Raw genomic sequence first — 27607 nt, 5'->3', positions numbered from 1 at the left:
CAAGCACAATGTGCAGGGGATTAGCTTCAAAGCAGGGAGGCGAATGGGCCCCAGGCCCCTGCTGGCCTTTCAAGGCTCCGGCTGGGGTTGCACGGCGGGACGGGATGGGGGTCACTAGTCCCCCCACCATAGGGGAGTGGGAACGGAACAGAGCCTGGGAAATGCTTGAGGGCTCAGGGCTGGGAGTTCCACTGGCAAGGCTCACCTCACAGCAGGTGACTCCGCTCACAGCCACTCCGGGATACAGACTTGCTTCAGCTGACAGAATGATTAAGCCCTGAAGAATTGGTGCTTTGCGGTCCATTAGAGGTGTTTTATTTTCCCCTACTGTATTGTGCTTAGCTGGTTGTAATTCCAAGGAGACTGAGCTGTATGTTCATACTGTTAGCATTGCATTCCTATTGACTGGTGCATGCAGAGCCATTCTCTGACTCAAAATATCCCTCATTAGCAGCGAGAGCCTTAATGTTGGCGGTAATTGCTGGAAAACACACTGCCTGAAGAGCTTAATCCTATCATTTGTGAAGTAAAGTGTGAAAACCAATATCGATTCATGTATGATGATTTTATGTGATGGAATTAATACCTTGGTTTGAATATTCTGCTTCAATCCATTAGAGAGAAAACAACAGGTAAAGCGTTTTTGCTGTATCTTAATTTCCCTCCGACTCCTTAAAGTTTCCGCCGTCCTCACCTCCCACTCCTCGTGTTTTCTGATTTGAGTGTATAATGATGATCATAGTCAGTGCCCTAAGCCGATTTTCCCATGCTGTCAGACGCCTAGCATGGGGCATTGGATAGTTACTGCAGCCAGATGGCTAACCCCTTCCAGCTTGCATGCACAGCCCAAACTAGCTGCTCTTTTATATGCCGATTGCAGAGACGGGCGAGAGGGACCGATGCGAAGAGAGGGGAGAGGGACATTGGGGGCCAGGCTGTACAATTGACATGAGAGGTCGGGGGGCGAGCAACAGCATGAGGTACAGATGATGTAAACACATCGCATTATATGGTTCTCTTACAATGTAAGGAAATAGACAAACTTTTCTCTTTTTTTCTCAGCCATACCGCCATTTACGCCAAATTGGTTAGGTGTACGGGTGGTTGGGTGAAGGGTAGGGGTAGATGGAATTGGAGGAAGAAAGCATGGATGGATGGGTGGATGGACAAGTTGTCATGACGACAGGGCTGTTCTGTGTGTGTGTTGGCTGATGAAGTCTCTGCTTGCCTGCTTGTCCAATCAGATGGCTGAGCAGCGCATGCAGCAGGAGCAGGAGAGGACGCGGCTGCAGCAGCAGCACAACGCGGAGAAGGACAGCCTGGTCCAGGAGCGCCAGCGGGAGTTGAGCAGCCTGGAGAGGCAGGCCAGGGCCGCCCTACAACAGCACCAGCAGCACACCCAGGAGTGGAGGAAGCGCGATGCCCAGGTAGGGGGTCTTAACTGATCTACGCTCACACATGCACACTCACTGACCCACCGCTCTCCTGTGGACAACCATTTTGTGTTTTACCCACTGACGTTTTTCTAGGGTTTCAAAAGCGCAGCGGGTTGGGATACTTTTTTACCTGCCGCTAGGTAGGTATTGGTATCAGATGTTTGTTTTTGTAAACGGGTGTGTGTTTGGCTTGTGGGTTTGGGATAAATTTGATATTTCTTTTTGAGTAAAAATGTATTTTCAGAAAACGAATACTATATAACGGTGCGCGTAAGAACAAGTGAAACCTAGATCAAACAAAACGAAATAATATAGAAAAAAAAATAAAAATCACGCTACCCCTAACTTCTAATGTTATTCTGATTTTTTTTTTTTTTTTTTTTTTTTTACTCGCTGTGGGGTTTTATGCTAGAAGTGAAAAGACTTGAAATGCAAAAACCATAGGTAGCCAGATGAAGGAGAAGAAATGGTTCTGTTCTGTTGAGCTCTGGCCTTTTATTCTTAAACCCTGGGATGCATTTCTCTTTTCTTTTCCGCTGTACAGCTGGGTTTCATATCAGCTGTGGACCAGTGTCAAGCGCCCTGCACTACCGCCGAAGAGTAGCTGTGCTAGGCATTCTCTTCTCGCTGCAGGTAGCCATGTCCCTCCGGAAAACGCCTGTTATTCTCTCTTATTACAGCATGCACGGCCACAATGAGTGGAAGATACTTTAGATTATATTGATGGAGGTCTCAGGCGCCATAAGGCAGGTCTGCTACTAGCCAAGCCAGAGGCAAGTCTTCTTCTGTTACCCCCTGCTCTCATCTTGTCCCTCTCCAGCCTGGGCTAGTATGGGGCTCTGTGGGAAGCCATTTAACAGACTAGCCCCCAACTGGGGATGTATTTGACTCCTCAAGCTTCCTGATGAAATTGACATTGTCAGCATGGAGAGAATGTTGTTTATTGGCTCCTAGCCTGAGACACGGGTACAGCTGGGCGTATTCTGTGTTTTTGGACAAATAGTTCCTGCAGCGAATATGGACACAGTGGTGCCAAACACTCAAATTTAAATGAATAGCAGAAAAAATTGTGATAAGTGAGACTAATTTTGTGGTTTATTTTAGTTACACAATTTTCTCTTAATTTAATAATCTACTAAGTATGATTCAAACGTATTTTACAGTTAGTGCAAATTAAAATGATTGAATACATTATTAAAAAATATTTTTCAAGTATTGGATAACGGATATTTTGCATGTGGTATACAACAATAATTGCGGGCCTACACGACTGTCCAAGCTGTCAAACAGTAAATTTTTGTTTTTCTTTTTGTTGTTTGTCTTATCCTTACATTTCACAGGCGTAATATTGAGCCTAGGTGGTGAGCTCCAAGTCAGGCTCAAAATGGCCCTCTGTTGCGAGCAGGAATGTCAAGATGTTCTCCTTCACTCATAACCTCTGTGAGACGCTGAGAGAGTTGTTTTATGAGGCCCACTATGCCACTTGGTCTGCCTGCCTGTCACCCAGCACTCTAAACATTCTTTAAAATGCCAAAAACTGGATAACACGATGAAAATATAGTCTTTTTCCCTTTCTTTCCCTCTCCTCTGCTCCCTCTTTCTCATATTTTTGGGAGATGTCTATCAGAGCAGCCGGTGGCACCAGCCAATGTGTGATTTGGGTGTTTTTGGAGATGCCGTCATACAGGACATTTCTGCTGATAACATCCCGTCTTTTTCATGTCAAAATGACATGCAGCTTGCCATAGTCAGATCTCAGGAGGTGGCGCAGGAAAACAAACTTCCTTGGCACTGATCTGATATTCTCAGTTCCTGTTTGCTCACGCGGCATTTTGAGTAAAGATCACACATCTGCCTAATGTCAAATATTAAAGAGGCAGACATCAAGATTTCCATTCAGGACTTGGAAAGATGGAGGATGGGATTGTGAGGTTTCTGAAACTTGGAGAGATGGGAGACGGTTTGACTTGATGATGTGAGCGCCGTTTGATGGGTGTGCTGTTAAAACGACAAGAAGCTGACATGCCAGCAGCCGTATGTATTAAAGATGAGCTTTTTCACATTGAGCAAAGCCACTTATTATTAAACAGTTTTGCATTACCAAAGTTGTTTACCCCCTGAGAACTCTGTATCTGTCACAATGTTAGCTACAAGTTGCAAATGTGGCCCTTCACTGGAAGCCTTTCTGAACACACACAAAAAAAACTGAGAAGTGAAAGGCCTGGAAAGATGAATTCAAATGGGGAGAAGCAGAGTATTTTGTTGACACACACAGAAAAACAGAGCGCTTTCTTTAAACCACATGCTATGACTTCTATTTTTCTCTTTGAATTATTTCTCTCACGTTGTCGGGAGCTTCAGGACTTTCCCGGCTCATCAAACAACACACTCCTACCATATGTGTCAGACAGACAATGATGGTGTCATCAAGTGACATGTCAGGAACCGGCAGACCAGAGATCGAACCCAGGCCTCATTTTTACTGTTTTTCTCTCCCTCTCTCCCTCTCAGTCTCTCTCTCTCTCTCTCTCTCTCTCTCTCTCTCTCTCTCTCTCTCTCGCTCTCTCGCTCTCTCTCTCTCTCTCGCTCTCTCGGTCTTTCTCTTTCTTCCTGGAACTGGTGAAAGGACACTTGCTGTGGAAAGCTGGCTGAGGTAGCAGTAGATGTCAGTCACACACTCAGGATGAGTAATACCCACTCACTCCCTTGATGTGGCGGGATACTAATAAATAGCATTCCTGGCTCTTGCCTTGTGTTTGAGAAGGAGAACCAATGAGTCGTAGCAGTGATTGGAAGGAAGACCTAAAACTCCGCACAGGGCCTCCCTGTTGTCATCCCACCAGGGTTTGTTATTGTCCAGGAGCCTCTGGCCTCACCACCTGTGTAGCCGCTGTGCAAGATAAAGACTATAAGACCCATCTGTTGTGAACATAAGGCCTTTTTTGTTTTCAACATGGATTTCTCATCACTTGACTGGTGAATACAATTGTCAAGATTCACACTTTCGGTTGTTTCTCCAGTTTATAAGCTTGTGGCTGCAGTTTTCTAAGTTACAACATCACTAATGACAGAATTATAATTAAGGAGCTTGGTTCAAGGCCCAGTATGTATTTGGCATCCTGCTGACTCAGGGGATTAACCCAGAATTGTCAGGCTTGGGGACCTTAGTTGTACTTTTCCCTTCCAAACAAAAATCCAACTACTGCTTAAATCTTTTTTGAAAATGAAAGAAGCATGGAAGAAAGCTCTCAGTTGGCAGTCTGTCCAGGATGATGAAACGTATTGCCACTAACACGTGTCTCCCCGCAGCCAGGGCTGTGTGGTTCTGTTAGCTGATCAATGCCCCCCAGAGGACAGAGGCGTGTTGGAGACTGTTTTTGGAGACCCACTGCCAGAGCTTGTGTCGACACACACTCCAGCAAAATTCCAAATTCAAATGTAGTGGCCATTTCTGACACCCTTTTGGAGACCCCATGATTCAGCATTAACCCTTGATTTATAAACTTTGAGAAAAAAAAAAAAAGTTTAACATAGGATGAGAGAGGAAGAGTCTATTTCTGTCCAGTCTCTCAGACAAGACATCAGAGTGAATTCTCCAGTTATAAATCAGTAATTTTCCACTTTCCCAGAAACTTTTTGTAGGATTTATTCATTGTGCAGGCCCGACACAATGGATCCCCTATCTTCTAAAGCAACATTTGTAGAGGGTATAAAGAAGATTCATTGTATTAAATGGCAAAACAGCGAAATGTTTTTCACTGGCGCTATTGTTCTTCATATACTCCATTTTGTGGCTGTGAGGCTTTTCCATTGTTTAACATTCCTAAGAGTTTAACGTCAAAAAGTAGGGCCAGCATTATAAATTAATTTAAGCGCGTGTTTTTTTTTTTTTTTTTTCCCCCAAACAACAGAAATTTTTGATTGTTCTGTCGGGCCATCAAAGCCCATCATTTCACATTTTTCTTCTACCAACTCCTCCTCAAAACTCATTTTTATGGGTGTTATTTTCCTGAAAAATTCTGTCTTTTCTGAAGAAACATGCACACCATCTGGACTTCAAACAGCATGGGAGAGAGTAGGATTCTCGTGAGGTCTTTCTTCTGGGCCGTGATGGACTAAATAATGATGCTGTCAAACTTTCAAAGAGCTTCATTCCCAAGTAAGTGATTAAGATGAGTCAAATGAAAAGGGTGATGACAGACTGAGTCAAAGCTGAGAGGATGTCTGAGGAGGAGAACAAGGCAGACAGCTAGACGAGTACACACCGTGATTGTCTCAGTCCTTGTGTATTGTCATTTAACAAATGATCGGTCCCTGTGATCTGGTATCGTCAAGTGGTCCTCGTCTTGTCACTCACTGATTTCCAACAGCGGATGAGGGTCCCGCTGAGCTGACGTGTCAGTATGTTTGTTTGATTGTTTGTCTGATTGTCCTCGTGATTTGATCATAGCGTCCCGCATGCATGCCAGAATGTGAAATAGGCTCTGGTGAGTTTTTATTTTTATTTATTTATTTATTTTTATTCTAATCAGAATGGGTAATCATACTGCACTGGCACATTAAGAGATCAGTGACTGCTGATGCTCTGTGTTGTATCGATTATTACAGCTTGTTCTTTTGAAGCTGTCAAGCCATTTAATACGTGTGCACTACCACATCTCATGGATTTTTATGGAGATGAAAACAACAATTAAACATTTATTGCAACACTGACTTTGCTGCAGCCTGATGCAGTATCTGACAAAAATTTATATATGCACATATGAAGCATCTCCTTAATGTGTAAAATATGGATGAAGTATATACTCTCATCTGTGTGTATTGTATATGCGGAGGGCTCCATTCTGCTTTTGCGGAAAACTGACAGGTGATGTTGACTGTTCAATATTTGAGAACCACAAGTGATGACATCTTCTCACACTGTTTTGCAATTAAAGGGCTCAAGATAGCAAATAAAATCCATAATTTTGCGGCAATTTTTACGTTCACAGCAGCAATTTTTCTGTCAGACTAGGGGTCACATTTTCCAAATGTTGAATCTGTCAGTTTGGAAAAGCGCTCTTCTTATATGCAAGTGTATATTTACCTACACTAAACATACAGCTAGTGGATAGTAATTTAGAAACCACTCTTCTTCATTTTCATCTTTTGATTTGAGTTGAATAGGTTACATTTCTATATTTGCATACTCTACTTTCTCTGTCGTTCTCTCAAACCCCCCCCCCCCCCCCCCCCCCCCCCCGACTCTCCCTCTCCACAATTACACATTTGCTCTATCACTTTGTCAATCTCTCCATCCCTTTCCAGGCTCTGTTCTGTCTTAACCCCTAAAGTCTTATTTTATTTTCTGGGCTGACACAGTTTGACCCAACACCGTTTCTCTTGACACTCTCATTGTTAGCAGGAGCCGCTTCATTACCAAGCCCCACATCAGCATGCTAACATGTACCCTGTTGAAGCAGCTGTGCTCATTTACTTCCAACCGAAAAAGAGGAAAAAAAAAAAGCAGTGTGCTCTTTTGGCCTCACACGTTTCTCAAGTGTCACTGCCAATGACTCTGTTCTGGAAGATTACACCCTAAGTTATTAAAAGATTTTTGCAAGACAGATCATCCACACTTGTTGAAGAGAGAATTATACACTCTTCAGGGCTTAGATCTAATAGCTGACTGCCCTTGAAGGCACAAGCACAAAAGTGAGACTGTTAATGCTGTAAGGCAGGGGAGTGGGACAGAGAGCTAGACAGAGTAGTGCATTTGTTTGTGTTTGCCATGTATTTTCTGACTGTGCCCCGTGCCACTGTCTGCATGTGATATTGCTAGAGCTCATATGCCTAGTCATAGGTATATGTATGTGTTTCTATGTGCTCACGAGCAGATCTGCCTCTGTGAGAGAATGTGTGCCAGTGTAGGAGGGAGTACAACACACAGCCATGGCATCTGGGTGTTTTTGTGATGCTCCTTTGAAGTCTGTGATTCTCCCCAGCGCCCGCCAAAAAAGACTTCAGACACTTTCTGTTTGATTGCCTTAACATGGTGCTGTCCTGGGATGCCCGGGCATTTGCGGAGAGGGAGGGGGCAGCAGGCAGACCACACGTTACAGACCAAAGTAAGGAATAAACTGAGTAAACCAAGGAAAGTAACGGGGATGTGCAATAGCCGGGGAATACGTGCAATATAAGCGGGGGGGTGTGAAACACAGTTAATGCAGTGCATCTTAAAACGGTCTACCACACCCAAACGCTTTGGGCTTGACATTGTGACCTGTAGGGAATGATAATATTTTCTTTTGGACATTTTAAAGGTTCTTTATGTGAGAAGATACATCACAAGTGGGCTGAAGACGTTGAGCTCCTGAAGTCCTGTTATGACATGGTCTGTGTCTTTTCAGTAAACGCCTTCCTCCAGATTTCAGTTCACTGGAATGGCGAAACTTGACGCATTAGAGAAATTGCTTTTGTTATAAATACATTTGAAGTGTGAGAAAGAAATGATGTGTCAGCATTTTATTAATTTATTCAAAGATAACACTTTGGTCCAATAAATTTGAAGTTTCCAAGAACAATCTTTATCATACGAGCTAAACGATGAGGCTTCGAGAGAAAGGTAACCATAAAAAACATCCAGTCTTCCTGACGTTCACTTCCAAAGCTCTTAAGATGTAGCTCCATTGCCTGATTCAGACCATCCTATTTCTGGTGCGTTTCAGAGGCCGTGGGGCTGTGGTCATTAGCATTCCTACTATGTAATGTGGACACTCTCTGGCAGCACTATCAAAGGGCTCTTCTGGGCAAAGTCAAGGCTGAGCGGTTCAAAGAGAAAGAGGTCAGAAGAAGGGTCAGCCCATCTCAGCAACCCCCCCAACATTCTGGCGCACACACACACACACACACACACACACACACACACACACACACACACACATACCCACACAAGACAGGAAAATAGAGAAATTCAAGCATACATCTGTAAAACTGTCTCACAATTACACACTTAGTAAAACTAACAGAGACATCCTTTCTGACAGACACTCTCTCTCACTACCTCTTTTTCCATCAATCTAACTTCTATGTCCCTCTCTGTCTTATATATCAGTTTATAGAGAGAGAGATATACTAATCTCCCTCCCAAATGAAAATCTCCCTCTTGCAATTATGGATGCTGCTGGTTCCTTTCTTTAGGTCTTTGTCTCCTCCCACACGGCGCCAAATCACACACACACACACACACACACACACACACACACACACACACACACACACACTGAAAATGGGGCATGGCTACAGTGCCCAATGCCTCCTGAGTCAGTGACCTTTGATTTGTGTTCATTTCTCTCATTAAGGCGGGCTGGGCTGACCTTGGTGGAATGCACCTACTTTGATGTGGGCCTGCCCGCCAGCTAGCCCAGGCCTGCATGACTCACCCACTAGAGGGCTGGTTCCCTGCTAGCAAAGCATTAGCTTCGCTCCTTACTGAGGGCTGAATGGACAAGGCAGGGCCAGACCGGGATTGTTGGTGTCCTGGGGTTTCTATGGTATGACATGGGATTCTCCCTTTGCCCCACATCACGGCCTATACAAGTCATTATTTGAGGTCTGACAGAAGGGAAGGGTGGTGACGTGTTTCTGGCTCATCATGGCTGTTTGTCTCTGACTCCATCTTTTGATACTTTTAAGTTTTCGTGTGAAAGCAGACGAAGACACTTGACTTTGTAGGAGGCTATGCTATTAAAGTGCCCAAAAAGGAGTGAGCTGTAATAAAATCTAGTTTTACAATGAAGAGCCACAACTTTAAACCCAGTGTGCTGAATGTTCAGAAAAAATATTTTTATTAGCACGTATAAACCAACACATTGTGGCGGAAAACGGGTTCCATGACAAAGAAAAGATGGATCTTTAATGGCTTTCCAAAATGGCCACCTCTGCTGAGACTGAAGTGATCAAATAGGCCCCATGTCAAAGATCTGTGTAAAGGAGTAAACTATTGATCTTTACACCTCTTACATGTAGGGCCATGCACCATATAACAGCCATACATCGAGGAGTAACATGTTACTTTTTATTTGCCCGCAAAAATGATTTTTCAGATTGTCTGTGGGCCTTGAAAAAGCTGAATTTGTTTTCTCTCTCAACACTGAAAAGTTGAAATTGTTGGAGCCACACAATGTCTGCAGGACATTAGTTACGTATCACCCTTACCTCATCTACATACTTCTATCTACATATCTCTTTCCAGACCATTTCAAACTTGGAGGATCAGGTGGCTAGCCTGCGCGAGGAGCTCCAGGCAGCCTACGCCCAGCGGAAGGAGCAACTGGCTGAGATATCACTGCTCCGGGACGAGGAGAAGCAAAGGGCTGCCCTGGACCAGGAGGCGTCCCTGGCCCGTCTCCGCACTGAGATGGAGCGCATCCGCGGTGACCTGGAAAGAAGCCACCAGCTAGAGAAGGAGGCCGCTCAGGAGAAGGTGCGTGAAGGACATGATGAAGGGATGAACAGATGGATAAACACACCAAGATGGAATGCTGTCAGTATTTCCAAAAGGATGTTTTTTTTGAAAGAAATGGTGGATTATCATTATTTCCTATTACCCTGAAAAGAGTCATTCAAAATGCAGAAATGACTCGTGGGTTGCACCTCATGTGAGTGCCAGTAAATAAGTATGCAAATCCCAGTCCCCATCTGGATTAACATGGGACTTCTTGGTTGAACTATATATATTCTGTTTATATAGAGATTACTCCATAAATAGTTGGGGGTGACGTGGTCCTTTAAAGTTTCATAAAAATGGTTTGTGGTGGTTTTGTAGCATTGTTGACGGAAAGCATCAGTCAGAGCAGTGGTAAGGTCTTTGTTGTGGAATCCATGTTGGAGCTGGGATTGGTTGGAAAAGAGAGAAAGAATAGGAGTGAAGACAGTGTTGGAGTGAAGACAGGCGAACTGTTGGCCAAATGCATGTGGAGTGTGTGGAAAGAAATGGACGAAGCTGGACCAGCAGTTTGGAGACGGAAGAAGAAGACGAGCAAGGGATGGACGGGATGGTGTCCAAAACAGAAATAGTGACTACAAGGTAGATAAGTGTGGAGAAGTTGGGTAGAGGGCAGGGAAATGGTACCTGGGGATCGATAAAGAAAGAGAGCAGCAAGTAGCGCAGCAATGTTTCATTTGTATGGCCATTTCCCACAATCAAGGCTCTGTTACTCTGCTGTATGCATGGCCTCTCACTGTCTCTCTCCCCCTTTCTCTCTCTCTCTCTCTCTCACACACACTCTCTCATGCTCTCTCTCTCTCTCTCTCTCTCTCTCTCTCTCTCTCTCTCTCTCACACTCACACACACATTAGTCAGAGAGAACTTGGCCTGTGTGTGGATGGTACTTTCTTCATCAAGCAATCATTTTTCATGATTTTCTGGCAAACTAGGGGTGTGTGTGTGTATGTGTGTGTGTGTGTGTAGGGTTTCGGGTCTTGTCAGGGATGGAGGCCTGCCTGGGTTTGACGTTGTAGTAGAAGTTTGTGGTTTGGCTGCAGCATGTCCCTGATGTGTGAGTCTATCATTCCTCAACTCACACTGCACCACTGCTGTATGCTGAGAGAACCAAATATGGGTGATGTTACCACTGACCTTTCATAAACCACAAACCAGTAAGTTCAAGTTCAAGAGTGTTGCACCCCCAAAGGGAAAGGAAAGAAGAAAACAGGCTTTCAGCAAGACATGCAACATGCATAATCATAATAAATGAAAAGATAAAGCACAGTACAGGAGTTTTACAGTTAACAATGAAAACATTTTTTTAAAGCAATGCAACGCTTGAATCTAATCAGGAAACTGGATTGATGTGGTATAATATGCAAAGAAATTTTGGGAACTGTTTACAGAGGTCTTGATGGAAGTGTTTTAAGTTATAATAATACATTATATGGCCACCTGGGGTCTAAGAACAAAAATAGATTAAAGCTGCAAGCAGCGTTGGACGGGCCCTCGCCCCCCCGTGCACGTCGGGGACGGCGCGCGTGTCGAAGCGCAGACAATTCGTCCGTGTGTTCCAGTTTTAAGGGTATTTTTCGGTGCTTTTATTGTGAAAGAGTTTTGGGCTTTTATTTTGAAAGGCCGCGGAAGTCCTAGTGTGTGACCGATAGGACTACTGGCAGCTGCTGCATGATCACACCAAAATGCAGGCACACACACTCACTCACTCACTCACTCATTCACTCACTCACAGAAACACACACACACACACACACACACACACACACATACGCACGTGCACACACACACACACACACACACACAGACACACACACAACGCCAACAAAAACCCACTGGTAGTACATTCGCTGCTGGTGCCCCTCTGGCCATTAGCAGCGCCCCTCCAGCAGATGGCGCCCTTAGCATGTCCTAGTGTGTGACTGACTTGAGTACTGGCAGCTGTGGCATGATCACACCAAAATGCAGGCAGACAGAGAAATCCTCATTCAATCCAGTGGAGAAATCCAGAAAACCCACCCCTTTTTGAGGTGTCACAGCTCGGTCACCGTTTAAGTGACAGACTTGATTCAAAGTTTAAACGAGTCATGAGACTCGGATCTATAAATCTCCCATTTACATGATTTTGCTATCTTTTACCGTTTTTGAGTTATGGCAGTTTTAGTTTGAGAGTGTTTTCTGCTCCCTCTGAGCTCTTACAATGGGTGTGTATTGCGCATTCCTGAGGCAGCTAGAGTGAGTCACATGTCCAGGCACAGTGCAGAGCAGAGCACACCAGAGTCAAAAACGTTTGAAAACTCTTCACAGCTCCCACAAACTTGGTCCAATCCACATCAAAACTACATATTTTTGTAGGAATTTGCGTCCTCTTTCCATCTGCATAGTTTTCAAAGCCGTCAGACTTTTACTTTACACTGCAGGGGCCTAATTAGTGCCGGATGTCAGCCTCTTCACACCAAACTCCATGGGAAAAAATTAGATTTTGGTTCTGGCCCCCCCGACTTGGAGGTGTTATCACATCCAAACTAAACGAGTAATGACGAAATCCTTCAGAACTTTTGTTAGGCACTGTGTCCTCTGTCATCTGTTAAATTTTCAAGCCGCTGCCATTTACGCCCTGGGAGGAGATAGATTTTGTTCAAGGCGGAATTTTGGGTGAGAACGTGACTTTGCAATGCAAATTGCGGACTTCCTGTTGGTTTTAGAGGGGGGGTGTCAGCGCGTGAATTGTAGGGCTTGATGAGACCTACATTTCGGCAGTGGTTTGGTCTTTCTATCACATTCCTGTGGGCCGCAGCGGCTGCCTTTGTGTGCCTAGGTGGCGCTACCGAGCCCATTTTTGCACCCTGGGGGTCTGTTTGTCCATTTTATCAAATTTTTCGCCAGACCTGGCCTGCGTGCCGAATTTGGTGAGTTTTGGAGCATGTTTAGGGGGTCAAATTAAGGGTTATTTAGACGTAATAATAATAAAAAGACCAGTTTTAAGGGTATTTTTCGGTGCTTTTATTGTGAAAAAGTTTTGGGCTTTTATTTTGAAAGGCCGCGGAAGTCCTGGTGTGTGACCGACAGGACTAATGGCAGCTGCTGCATGATCACACCAAAATGCAGGCACACACACTCACTCACTCACTCACTCACACAAACACACACACACACACACATACGCACGTGCACACACACACACACGTGCGCACACACACACACACACACACACACACACACACACACACACACACACACACACACACACACACGACGCCAACAAAAACCCACTGGTAGTATATTCGCTGCTGGTGCCCCTCTGGCCACTAGCAGCGCCTTTCCAGCAGATGGCGCCCTTAGCATGTCCTAGTGTGTGACTGACTTGAGTAGTGGCAGCTGTGGCATGATCACACCAAAATGCAGGCAGACAGAGAAATCCTCATTCAATCCAGTGGAGAAATCCAGAAAACCCACCCCTTTTTGAGGTGTCACAGCTCGGTCACCGTTTGAGTTACAGACTTGATTCAAAGCTTAAAAGAGTCACGAGACTCGGATCTATAAATCTCCCATTTACATGATTTTGCTATCTTTTACCGTTTTGGAGTTATGGCAGTTTTAGTTTGAGAGTGTTTTCTGCTCCCTCTGAGCTCTTACAATGGGTGTGTATTGCGCATTCCTGAGGCAGCTAGAGTGAGTCACATGTCCAGGCAGAGTGCAGAGCAGAGCACACCAGAGTCAAAAACGTTTGAAAACTCTTCACAACTCCCACAAACTTGGTCCAATCCACATGAAAACTACATATTTTTGTAGGAATTTTTGTCCTCTTTCCATCTGCATAGTTTTCAAAGCTGTCAGACTTTTACTTTAGACTCCAGGGGCTTAATTAGTGCCAAAAGTCAGCCTCTTCACACCAAACTCCATGGGAAAAAATGAGGTTTTGGCTCTGGTCACTCTGACTTGGAGGTCTTATAAAATCCAAAGTAATCGAGTAATGACGAAATCCTTCAGAACTTTTGTTCAGCACTGTGTCCTCAGTCATCTGTGCAATTTTGAAGCCGCTGGCATTTACGCCCTGGGAGGAGTTAGATTTTGTTCAAAGGCGGCATTTTGGGCGAGAACGTGACTTTGCAACGCAAATTGCAGACTTCCTGTTGGTTTAGGTCGGGGGTGTCAGCGCGTGAATTGTAGGGCTTGATGAGACCTACATTTCGGCGTTGGTTTGGTCTTTCTAGCACATTCCTGTGGGCTGCAGGGGCTGCCTTTGTGTGCCTAGGTGGCGCTACCGAGCCCATTTTTGCACCTTGGGGGTCTGTTTGACCATTTTATCAAATTTTTCGCCAGACCTGGCCTGTGTGCCGAATTTGGTGAGTTTTGGAGCATGTTTAGGGGGGCAAATTAAGGGTTATTTAGACGTAATAATAATAACAAGTCATCCGTTGGGGCCAGTTTTAAGGTAAGAAAAAAGAAACGAAGCAATAACAATAGGGCTTCGCACTGTTCCAGTGCTCGGGCCCTAATTATGCAGAATTATAAACATGGCCAGAAAAATTATTGGTAAAGAGCAGAGACAATTGGGATGTATATATTAAATGTAAGTAAAACAAAAAGCTGGAAATGTTGTGTCTGATGCCGTGCATCCCCTCTTTAAAGAATTCACATAACTGCCCTTGGGAAGCCACTATAGAGCCGTTGCAGCAACCAAGAACATTTACAAAAAGTCTTTCATACCAAATGCAATAACTCTGCTGAGCTTGTAAAAAAACCACTCACACTCCATTATTGGTGTTTGTACTCTGCATTTTTTGTGTTTTTTATAATTTATACATTTTTGTGATTTACTGTGATGTGTTTTTAACCAACTGGTGAAGCTGAAGGCAAATTTCCACATCTGTGGACAATAAAGATATTATCTATCTTAAGATTAAATGTCCTTGGAGAAGGAGGCATAGGATGATGGAGATTGTATCTTGCAGTTGAGCAAGTTTATCCACGTGGATAAATTACAACATCGATATTTTTGATTGTGCTTGTGGTTGCCTGAATTGATGCTGTGAAAGTGGCTGACATTCCATCCACAATGTCAAATTTGGGCAGTCCGTAATACCCCCAGTTTTGTGTAGGCATAAGTGAGTGTAATCTCCTGAATATCACTTGTTATTTGTCACTTTCACAGTGCCATTTGAGTCAGTTTTTGCTTTTCAACCCTCAGACTTAGAAACCTTGACACTGTAAAAAGGTTAGGATTCATTCAGTGGAGGATAGATGGAGCACATTCATAATAGTTGTATTCACACAAAGCATAACCTTTGGTCATACCTGGCCATTCATACAAGTAGTGTCAGTCTCAAAATCCGGTATACTGTTGATAAGTTTCCAAACACAGTTTCTAATGAAGGTAGCACCTCCTAAACCTAAGTCTTTTGTTATGGACACACTGAGGTTCAGAAATGTTTCAACCACTAATCGATAGTCACCTCATTTAATGTGTAAAAATGTAAAAATGTTTCTGTTTCATCCAACAAAGTCGTGGTGAAACTAGATCAAAGATCAAACTAGATCCTTTTTCTGAGACAGCTCTCAACAGGTTCTTGGGGAGGTGGAAAATGTGGCTCCTTTTGCTCAATTATTGAAAACTTGTTGAAAATGTAGTGCCTTTTTGCTTGAAGCTGATAGATGTTTAACCTGCAGCACCTGCTGCAATACAGCTTGAGCCGCTCCCAGCTCGCAATCTGTTGTTAAAAACAAAAACAAACACACAAATGCTAAAATTTAAATCTTATTATATTTATAGAGTTGTTGTTTCAACCCATCTACCACTGTGGTGCACACTGGCTCTAAATGCACATATTAGATGGAGGAACCCCAGGGTCAGACCAAGATGGAGGGGGAAGTCACAACACATCATTACATACATTATCCACCTCGGCTTTTTGTTATCTAGGTGAACCAGGAAGTACTTCAGAATAAAAACTTCTGAGGTTCGCTATCTTTCTTTCTCCCTCTGTCTCCGTCCCTCTGTCATATTTGCTCCCCTTGCCACAGCAGTAACTGGACCCACGCCTGGGAAATCACCCATAATCCTGTGCAGGTCTAGCAGGAAGCTGACTGAAGGTGGTGTTGATCAGAACCTAATCCCCCAGCAGGGCCCATCAAAGAGAGCCTTTTTCATTAGAGCCCATCCTGCACCAGCTGCACAGCATTAGCCCCGGAATGCAGGGACCTCCAAAGCACCCAGGCGGCCATTTTGGCTCCACATGTTACACAGAATCAGGGGTCGCCAAGAGAGTGAAAGATATGGGAGAAAAAAATGGGAGAAAAGAGGGTGATAATCATGGGGTAATCCATATTTGAAGAAATTATGACTTTTCCTATCTGTCTTTTATCTTTATTTCTCTTTTTTTTGACACATTAAGTCTGTTTGTCAGCTACAAGGCATTCTATCTTTTTTGGCACGCTCTAATTTTACCCTCTTTTCCCTGTTTTGTGCAAAGTCTAAAATTATGACCCCCAGTTGTCAGGGAGTTTGGAGCGGATTCAAAGCCATTGTGGTTTAATGTTGAACTTCGGCTGATAACGCTATCAGCAGTGTGCTGGTTTCTCCTCTTATAAAAGAGATGAATGATTTCTCTGTTGTTGTTTTTTTTTCTTCTAAAAAAAATCAACAAAAGTTGTTCGTGTTACTTTTCCCCCTTTTTTCTACTTTCTAATCTGTCTCCAAGTTTGACTTCGGAGTGGGCAGGGAAAAGTTTCACTTCTTCATTGCACCCTGGTTTTTTCATGTGGGATTGAAGTCAGCCAGGCCTCAGATCCATATTGACTCGTTCTCCCTGTTTTGTAAGCTGAAAATTTCTCATTCTTTTGATGCAGACAGAAATGCTGTCCTCTGCAGTCCACCGCACTCTTGGAAGCCAGGCCGGGGCTGGCCAGCATTTTTTTTTTTTTTTTTAACACATCTCCCAGATCCTGGAAAAAAGGCTAGAGAAATCCATTAAATCCATGAATGGATTCTCATCAAAGACGCATGCGTTTAAGGGAGAGACAGAGAGGGAGAGAGAGGGGTACAGGGGGATGGAGGGATGTTTTGAAGGCAGACAGACAGAGCTATTGGAATGAAATAATGAGAAACAGAATATCAGAGGAGATAAGATCAGGCGTTAAGATTGTTCCACTGAGTCTGAGCCGCACCAGAAAGAAAGGAGGAGAGAGGAGGGAAGGAAGAGAGAAGTGATGGAGGTAGGCTGAGGAAGAGTTGTGTGTGGGGTGTTTTAGCCCAGTTGCTGTTAGAGTTTATCTGTGTGAGTGTGAGTGTGTGTGTACTGTGCGCTTGTGTGGGTGTGTGTGTGTGCGTGTGCTCGTGGGCACATTGAAGCGTGTGTGGCTGTGTTCATGGGTGAGAGTGCACGCTCGCTGGCCCAGACCTCCCAATCTTCGAGCCCCACTGAGGAGCCTGTGAAGCTGCCTCTGTGCCTGATAAAGACACCTCGTCTCTGGGCTCCAATGAGCATGAATCCCGCTTCTCTCCCACACCACCTCCTTATCTAACGTTCTTATTCCGCCCCACACCTCTACCACTCCTCCATCTCTCTGTGTCTTTTTCCCTTCCTCCCCCCCCCCGCCTTCAAGTTGTGGCAAAACCCAGAACATTAGGGCTTTTTAGAAAGAGTTGGCCTTACAGAAATCAGGGCTGGGCTTTGAGGAAGTGTGGGAACAGTGTTTCTTACCACACACGCATACACACACACGCACACACACTCCTCAGTTTGCTCACTATCCATGCAGGTTTATTGTGCTAGATTTAATGAAAACTTATACATCATCACAGTAACAGTTTTCATGTCCGTGATAACGACGGCCACAACAGTGGTCGCCATGATTTTGCCCCTGGGATTCACAGCTGTAGCTTATGGAGCACAAGACAACCGAGGCTTGTCATTAGCACATAATATTGTAATATGCACTTTGAGCTCATAGTTTGTTTAGTGGTGAATAGCGCTTTGTTTTGGACCTCTTCACCTCATTCCCCGTTGATCACACAGCCTTCTTGTCACACTCCCTCCCAGCTTACCAACACTAGAGATCTGAGATAGTGTAAGACAAAAGATTAGACTGGGTTCAGATTTGATAGGAAGTGAATAAGGTCTGGAATCTTGAACTGCTGTTTGCTCTCAGTCTGGTGGGCACAGCTCTTTGAACTGGAGGAGGAGATTAGCTGTGCAAATTTTCTCTGATATCTGTTTGTGTTGACGTGTGTGAGTGCGTGTGCGCCTGCATACTGTGTACACGTGTTGAAATTGTGACCTGCTTAGATTAGGAAAGTTTGATTATTCTTGTGGCCTTCCTAACATGTTGGTGTCCATGCTGCATGCCACACACACAGGTGGGTGTGCGGATCCACAAACATGTGCATTCACAGAATACACACAGTGAAGGTGGACAGGTTGGAGCCCACGATTTCTGATGATGCCTCTGGCTAATAATAGAGAGGGAACGCGTGTGTGTGTGTGTGTGTGTGTGTGTGTGTGTGTGTGTGTGGACGGGCGGATGGGTGGGTGTATACATGCATGCTTGCTTTCACTTCAGATCAAAGGGAAAGGGCATTTCATCAAACACTAACCAGGTGTGACAAAACCTCCTGCAGGCAAACATCAGCCAATGAGAGTGCAGCTTTTTGCCTTGCAGTAGCCAATCAGTGTTTCCTATGTCACAGCACCAGTGACCCTCCAGCCATGCCCTGTAGGAGTACCTTGACATGAAAGACACAACTCTCTCACACTCTCTCCCTCTCTCTCTCTCTCTCTCTCTCTCTCTCTCTCTCTCTCTCTCTCTCTCTCTCTCTCTCTCTCTCGCAAACACACACACACACACACACTAGCTGCTGAATATTAGAAGGCTGAGGCTTGAAGGCCACTGTTTAGCTGTGCATCCCATATGATTCTTTCTCTCAATAGCTTAAGGAGGATAGTAGGACATTTTTGTATGTCTCAATCTTTTCTCTTGGTTCTCTCGTGTAAAACGTACATTTTTTCCACCTAACCTCTTCATGTTCATTGAGTGACCACACGCACCAGCAGCAACACGATGGCAGTTTGTGCGCCACATAAACACTGAAAATTTCAGATGAAGCAACTTGCATTCTTCCGGCTCAAGTGCAGGTCTTGATTTTCTTGGACAGCGACGGTTGTGAACACCACTTCTAAATGTACAACATGGAGCAGACATGGCTTTTTTTCCTCCAGTGATAGACCTCTTTTTCTTTAGGTCACACCACCGTTAATACATTTTTGTGCACTGTCTAAAAGAATGCACTGTAACTATTAGAAACCAGTGTAACTAGTGGCTATTAGTGGCTACTTAGCTAGCTAATAACCCCCCAAAAATCAGCTATGTAGGTTAACCAAAGTTGCTCTTGTCAAGCTACAACTGAGTGCTTTAGATAGAGACTGAGGTTGAATAATGAATGAGTTTACTGACTCACTTTAACTTTTTCTGTAAATTTAAATACACAGCCACCTTATCAAACTGTTGAATTGTACTAATAACATTAATGACTGCATCAGCTCTTTGCCCAGTTGTTATATATTTTGCTATTATTTGTGCACTAAATCTCCAAGACGGTATCAGCTATCTAGGTGTTCATTTCATTAAAGGATAATTCTGGTGTTTTTCAACTTGGGCCCTTTTTCCGCCTCATGGGGTCCAGGTGAAGAACCCTTCAGCCGGCTGCTGCAAATAAGGCTGCGATGTAATCAACAGGGCAAGTTCGCTTGTCAAGTTACATCCATTAAAAGTGCTTGTTTTTGCCACTGACAGACTCAGATTGTTGTTTTTAAGTGTTATGGAACAAAGCCTTTAGAGTAAAAGTGCTATGGTGTAGGATTCCTTCTCCTCTGTGGAGAAGAGGTGAAGGAGGAGACCCTTCAGATGTCATGAAAACTCTTCAGAAAGATTCGGTTTTATTTAACGTAGCTATTAGGCTAACTACTTTTGGTAGTCTGGTACAGTGTTTTACATCTAACATCCATATCCATCCTCCCACACCATATAGCAGGTTTGATCCTGACCCACTGAGACACGCGCTATCAAACTCAGTGAGCACTCTGTTCTCTCTGTCAGCCAGAAGATGGTGGTACGAGGTTGTTGTTATTGTTGTTGTCTTCGTCAAGTCTTGTTCTTTTCTCTTCCCTCCCGTCGTGGCTGACTTATTAGGCTGGTCCTCTGCCATTTGGAGATACACCAAATCACATTATTCAGTCGGTCATGGATTAGGCTAGGAGGAGAGAAACACAGGCAGAGGGATGATCAAAGAGGGCCCACATTCACCTCACACTGACAGACTGACTGGGAGAGAAAGATGGTGGAAGGCAGAGCTGAAAATCTGATTTTAGAGAGAGAGGTGAAGTTTAGGTTTGGTGTATAGAGGATATAGAATGTTGTTGTTAATGAAAGTGACATGAGATGTACACGCTTGCCCACATGCGTGTGTAAATTTGGATCTTTTGTGTGTCTATTTTTGGTGAGTGTTTTCACAATTGTTGCCATATACTGATACATTTTAATGCCCTGGAGATGGCATTGGTGTATCTGTGTGAGAATATATGTTGTTTTTGTGTGTGTGTATTTGTGTTTGTGTGGGTGGGTGTGTGTGTGTGGGTGGGTGCATCCACGCATGCCTAGACCTATCTGGGCTTCAAGTTTCTTCAGTGCACCATCAGGCCCGGCGGCAGAGAGGGAGAAAGAGAGAGGGAGAAAGAGGGGGGGAAGAGAGAGAGAGGGAGAGAGAGAGAGAGTCACCCAGCAGATGAAAGAGTCAAAGTAAAGGCACTGCCGTCCCAAAAAAACATCACACAGCTCCCTTGCTCACTTTTTGAAGTCATCCAAGAGGAGAGAGGGAAGCGACACACTTTCTCAATCGCATTAAAACATGGCGTCAGGCAGCTCCCATCTTGTTGCATGCTATAGATTACACTTTGGTTTGAAGTGGAGTTTTAAGTAGGACGCCGTGATATTGGGCTCTGTTTTTGGGCTGAGGCCCTAAGTCACCTCGGATTCATCCAAGCGTCTGAGTGGAGCTGCTGAGCCTGTCACACAGACTGTATTTTTACTGATGTAGAATTGGTAGATGGATGGACAGACAGGCTTCGGATGGATGGATCAAAGCACAGATGGAGGGATGAATGGGAAAGGAGTGAGGACTAACTAGGCTAAAAATAGAGAAATGAAAGAATCCCATTTGAATCCATCATTTGAAAAAAAATCTACTTTGACAGTCATGTCGTCATGAAAATAATGCATGTTACAATTTACTGTTAAAGTTGAGAATCATCTTAAGACTTTTGTGTAACAGATACAGTCACTGCAAAAGTCTCCTTTTAGTCTCATAATCACAGTTAAAATCTTGTTTTTCTCACAAGTGAAAAAACAATTGCCAGTGGGGTGAGATAATCCCACTCCTTTCCAATGCTAATCAACTTGCTTCCATAATTTTCTAGAATCGAGTGTCATTTTCATGATCCTAGTGGGCTGGTCTGTCTTATTCTGACTTGCTTTAACATATTTATAGTTGTTCCCAGAAAAATCCTGAATCGTGAAATAACTGACACTGTTTGGAAACTGGTGGGATTATCTCATCTTACATTTTTGAAATGTAAGCTTATGTTGAAATATGATCTTAAATGACATGTTCAAATGGGTGTTTTTTTTTTTTTTGCAGTGTAGACATGTTTGGAGGAGGGAGTTTATGGTCGTGACTTACTTGGTGATGACGTTCATGTAGCCGCATTTCTATACTGGATAATGTAGCATTTTGGAATGAAATTCTTAAATTGTCCTGTTGGTTACTTTATTATAAATTCAGAAAAAGAAGACTAATCCACTTTCTTCAGCTAAATCCAAACCCCCTGTTCCATTGATCGCATAAGCTGCTCTTTGTACTTCTGTCTGCCCTGGCCCAGCCAGATACCCCCCCTTCAAGTTCATCAAATGGAACAACCCGCATGTGGTCCATCCCTTCTTAAGACATCAGTCGCCAACCGTCACAGAGCCACCGATAAAGAGGCACCTCCAAAATTTGCACACAGATGCTTTGACAGGACAGTTTCAGCCCATCCACCGCTCCCCCCCAGACATGCACGTATTTAATTACCAAAGCCTTATTAATATAATGAGAAATAAAAGCACCAGGGAGTGTGGAAGAGAGGGAGACGTAAGAAACAAATAAGAAATTAATACTGTTTTTATGGTTTTCAAGTGTGTCCACCTGCATGTTGAAGCAATCTCCGATTCTGTCCATTCAGTATTCACAGCCTCACACAACCTTTTTTTTTTTTTTCCCAGGACCTTATGATGTGGGTTAGGTGTTGAGGCAAATCACACTGATAGTAATGGATGTAATTGGTTGTCTGATACCCCGAATCGAGTGGTTTAGGGTGTGTAATCACTGTATTTTTTGGTATGTTACATGTATGTGTGTGCGAGTTCGAGCGTCTGACGCGTGTTTATCTGTGCGTGCTCATGATGTATTATTTCTTTACTGTGTGTGATGTGTGCACCGACAGTGAGCAGCAGAGATGAAGAGAATCACTACTGACAGGCAGTGATGGCAAACTGTGAAATGGAAATAAAGCCTCTTGTCATTACAGCACCAACTCTCACTCACTCTCTCTCTCTCTCACACACACACACACACATACACAGACAAGCACAGCAAGACAGCAATGATTACAGACAAACGAGCAAATAACATCTCCCAGCTCCCCCTCCCTGGCAAATTGAACTCAAATTGTTATGAGAGTCATGCGTAGTGAACAGAGAATTGTTTTGAACGCTTACAAATCCTGCTGCCACTAAAACTGAAGGCTTTGTGAATCATTGGGGAAAAAAGCCTCCTTTTTGAACCACTAGTCGGATTTTTTTTTCTTCTCATTTTCAAAAAATGATCCTCACAAATCAGGTCCCCCGAGTGCAATATGCAGCATGTTTGCCGGGTGAAAATATCAACTACCAGAAACCAAATGAAACTACAGTATGTGGTGTTGTTTTTTTCTCCTATAAAGTGTGCCTACCCTTGACCTCCTCACCTGTGAGTTGCTTTCCATGTTGAGTCCTCTCCATGCGCATTGACATCATGCTTGTGCCTCCATGTGTGTAGTTTTATATCTTCAGCTTTAGGATGACGCTGAAAGCCAAAACCGCTCTTTAGCAATGTAAGATGATTGGAAACATATCGGAGAAAAATGCCATATGGAGGTAATATCCTGTCCAGCGCTATAGAATGTATGGTATAGACTTTTTTTCTACTACTGGAAACAGACACACACACACACACACACACACACACACACACACACACACACACACACGGAAGTGATCATGTGTTGGCAGCATTACTCTGTTGAGAAATGTTTACCTAAGTTTATCCTCCTTTGGCAACAATACATTGGTCTATTTCAAACAATGGCAATACACACCTTGAGCAAATTTAAGTGCCAAACAACCATAGATCATACTCTGGATGTGTTTGAACTTTATGCATCCTGTTTGTTCATTATCTTTATGTATGTGTGTGTGTGTGTGTGTGTTTGAGTAAGTGTGACTTTTTTTGTTTGTAAGTGAGAAAGAAAAAGAGAAACTTGTCACGTTTTTTTATTCCCTTTGTGTGCACAGTCTATTTTGTGTATGTGTGTGTGTGTCTGCGTCTGTGTGTGTGTGTGTATGTGTGTGTATGTGCGCGCGCGTTTGGCTTGGTTCCCACTGCAGATTATTAATTAAGTTCTGGTAAGCGGTGCATGCCTTGCCTTCAGATCCACTTCCATTCTCTTTAACACACACACACACAAACACACAGCTAACCATGCACGCGGACAAACACACACACTTCAAAGCGGCCGCACTCCACACCGCTAGGATTAAGAGGCGATTGAAGAGCCTGATACAGGCTCAAAGTGCCTTCAGCAAAAAAATGCCTTTGGCAGGGCACAGGTAGTCTGTTTGAAAGTGCTCACACACATGCGCACACACACACACACACACACACAAATGTATATCTGGGCTTTTAATTCTGCTCTGATAGTCCCTTTGTATTTACCTCAGTTCTGCTGGGCTATTTTTTCCTTGCATCTAGTATCTGTATCTTTATCTATTTCCAGCCATTTTTCATGTGTGTTTAGATGGTTGAGCTGGATAATGCATGATGTTGTGTAATTCTTCCTGCTATATTCCCCAGGGTGACTGAAGTAAAAGGAATAGGCTAGTAGCTAGCTCTTTATGTTTTTATGAAACATCTGAGCCTGTTTGTGTGTCAATATGACCAGATGTTTCCATCAATGTACACACATGAACCCACACCTACAAACATACACACTCAGTACACACAGTAACGTACACCTCATTACATCACAACCAGCTGCAGGGTTAATACTGATATTTTATTTTTGTATGAACTGTGCACTATTGAGCTCACATAGCCTACATTTCAGTCTTTCTCCTGGTTTTCATTTTTAAAATATGGTCGTAACAATACTGACGTCCAATCAAATAACTAGGTTCATGTGTTTGTGATATTATTTTTTCATGTCAGGTTGTGAGAAGTATGCCTGTATAGCCTGTTGGTGAGGAAATTATCAAAAATGAAATGTGGAAAAAATGGCAGGGGAATACAGATTCCCAAAGTGGAGGCAGAGATATGTGTAGTAAAAAAAAAAAAAGTATTAAAAAGCAAAGCTAAAGTCAAGATGGAGTGGTCTCGTAACGACAGACAACAAATCTGACTTTTTTTTTTTTTTTTTTTGTCAATCCATTCATGGTCCCCTGCTTCACACACACACACACACACACACACACACACTTACTTCTTTCTTTAGCCTTTTCTCTCTACACCCTTCTTTGTCTCCCCCTCTCTCATCAGCTGCTATAGGGCCCCTAGGGACGAATGAGACGCCACTCAAAGAGTCCTGGCGCAGGAAGACAGGCCCGTATCCGTGGTGACGGCTGTGTTTCCGTGGTGACAGGTGTGTCCGCTCAGAGCGGACAGCAGTGTTTGTCAGGAAGTGTTTGGATGGGGTGAAGAGTCCAAACGCAGCTCAGGTGTTGATGGCTTTGAGGGGCGTGTTCACTGAAACAGTGTTTGTTAGTGAGTTGTCTGTCTGTCAGTAGCTGTCAGCATAAGAGCAAGAGACTCAGGCTGTCTGTGTGTGTGTGTGTGTGTGTGTGTGTGTGTGTGTGTGTGTGTGTGTGTGTGAGTGTCTCTGCACACATGCATTTATGTGTTTCAATTAGGTTGACTGTATTTTAACACATTTTGTCCCAAGTTCCTCGATCACAGTTGTTATTTTTGTTTTCTATGTTCAGGGGCTTTAATTTGACAGGAAGTGTTCATTTCAGTAAGGAGTCATGAGTGATTACATTAATTATACACTGTCACTGTTTGTAGTTCAGCATTAAATTCAAATAATGACATATTGTTACATCAGTGGCAGAGACATGCTCATACTCCCAGTGCCACATGAGATGCAGAGATATTTCTCCCCAAGTTTCTCAGAGTCAGTTTTTTACAGATGTCTTGAGATAAAATGAGATGAAACTTTAATGATCCCCATGAAGAAATCGAGTTGTTGTAGCAACAAACAGTAACTGCATACAGCAAAGACAAAAAGAATATGAATCGAGATTACAGCGAAGTAGTGCTAAATAAATCTACACAGCTGCGACACCAGAGCATGTTAAGCAGAATGTATGAATGGGTATGAAGTATGAGAAGAAAAAAAAAATTCGGATCATTACGTGGTTGTGCAAAATATCAGCAGAGGATATTTACTTCTGTTTGTCATTGCTGCACGGCCGAGCTTTGTTTAAACAGAGCTTCAATTGAAATTCTAGTGGAGATATTAAGGTTTCCAAAGACACCAAAAAGCTCCCGCTGGATTACAGGGAAATGTGTATAAAATTATGAACTAGACATTTAGATATTTTCTAGTTGATGTAATAGTGCAGCTGTGAAACAATGGCACTTCTGTTTGAATATATCACTCAGTGTAAGCATGATGTACAGTGGGTACAAATTAAAGGAAATACCAACATTATGTGTGTTAGTAAAGTTCACATACTGAAATGTGATATGTGCACACACACATTGCTGTAGTATTTCTATAACGTTTCTGTGGTTAATCTACCGCTGTTAGCCTGGCTGTAGCTGGAGAACACACAGGTTTTCTTCTTCTTTGACAGTGCCTTCCTGGATGCATTGTGCTGATCACAGTACAGCAACACAGTGGCATGTGCCGGTACTGCAATCAAAATAGAAACTTCTACTGTAGTAGTCATTATTATGAGCGAAATCTACTTAATTGATAATGCATTGCTGTGAACTTGATTTGCTTAAGTTTTTCCAAAACCTTAAAGGAGTTGCAACTCCTTTAATGTTGTAATCCTCCTTTAAAGGTGCTCTCCTGCACCTGTTTGTACATGAAGCCTACTTAACTTACTTTTAGTTCAAATAAATTACTTTGGAGTGCATGTAAATTGAATACATTTTATATATATAGATATATTTTTGCTCTTTATTAAGAAGTTTTGTGTTGTTTATTACATCCTCGCGTAACCTTGCACGTTATACCAACAACAGTGACAATCAGTAATAATAAGCAAGAAAAAAGAGCTCTGGAATTTAATTGGTACTCAGTATCGGCTGATAGACAAAGCCCAGGTTTTGGAATCCGGTCGGAACGGAAAAAAGGTGGATCAGTGCATCTCTCACCAGAACGGCTTCAGTTTGTCTTGGTATAGTCTACGAGTGTCTGCAAAGATATTCCCTCATTTGGTGTTTTGATGATGACAGTGTCCCAAAACCCCTGTATGTTGTTTTCCCTTTAATTTGTCATCCACCTGTAGCTTTAAGGAAGTGTGGCAACCAGCAGATTCAGAATATGTTTGTGACATTGTCACAGAATGTGGAAACTATGTTTTTTTCTGACTTTGAAGCTAGTTAAGTGCAAATTCAAGAGATTTTGAGCTCAAAGAGTTAATGAGACAAGAAAAAATGAACGTAGAGTATGTATGATATAAAAATATACTTGATCTACTTTGAAACTTGACCAACCAAACTGTTGACTGGCTTTTGAATAGTGAATAGTTTGCACTGTACTTCCTCCACTGCTTGTGTAGAGTGCAGCACCACATAGGCAGCCATGGACAGCCCATATGAAATCCAGGACTTCTTCACACTTAATTATCTTACTCCACTATACAGCCTGTTATTGAAACACTGGCATCACAACACAGCTAGCTGAAAGGAGACAGATCTGTATTAGACACTTGGAGTGTCTGCTTCCAGCTGGCGAGCTTCCCACAGAGGAACAACACAAAACAAAAAGACGAGCACTGCTCGATAAACTCTGAACGACAATCTCCATTCTCTCCCATTCTGTCTCCTCCATGTTGTGTCTCCCAGCTTTCCCCCGGACTCTCTTCTCTTTTTTTCTCCCCTAGCTAATTGGCAGCAACGTTTAATTCCCGCCCCCCCCCCACCACCAGCAGCAGCAGCCCCCCCCCTTCCTGTTAAGTGATGAATCGTTGGCAGGGGATCAAAGGGGAGCCGTGCCCACTGTTTGCCATGCTCGTCGCTGCCTACTGGCACACATGGGCTTTGGGCCTGGCATCCTGCCCGGGGGCCACAGGCCTGCGCCACGAGGACACACTGCCAAGAGGCAGAGGT

General features: G+C 43.5%; 1 protein-coding gene across 2 annotated transcripts in view; it reads left to right on the top strand.

Moving 5' to 3' along the window:
- Window positions 1–27607, top strand: part of cep112 (centrosomal protein 112) — a 120767-nt gene that overhangs the window by 63099 nt on the left and 30061 nt on the right. For both annotated transcript variants that reach the window (XM_030057929.1, XM_030057928.1), the window contains exons 20-21: window positions 1245–1427; window positions 9670–9900. In XM_030057929.1, the coding sequence (XP_029913789.1) occupies window positions 1245–1427; window positions 9670–9900 (414 nt within the window). The remainder of the gene's footprint in view (window positions 1–1244; window positions 1428–9669; window positions 9901–27607) is intronic.

Source organism: Myripristis murdjan, chromosome 8 (assembly GCF_902150065.1).
Source record: "Myripristis murdjan chromosome 8, fMyrMur1.1, whole genome shotgun sequence".
Taxonomy (NCBI): domain Eukaryota; kingdom Metazoa; phylum Chordata; class Actinopteri; order Holocentriformes; family Holocentridae; genus Myripristis; species Myripristis murdjan.
This window is presented reverse-complemented; position numbering and strand designations above follow the sequence as displayed.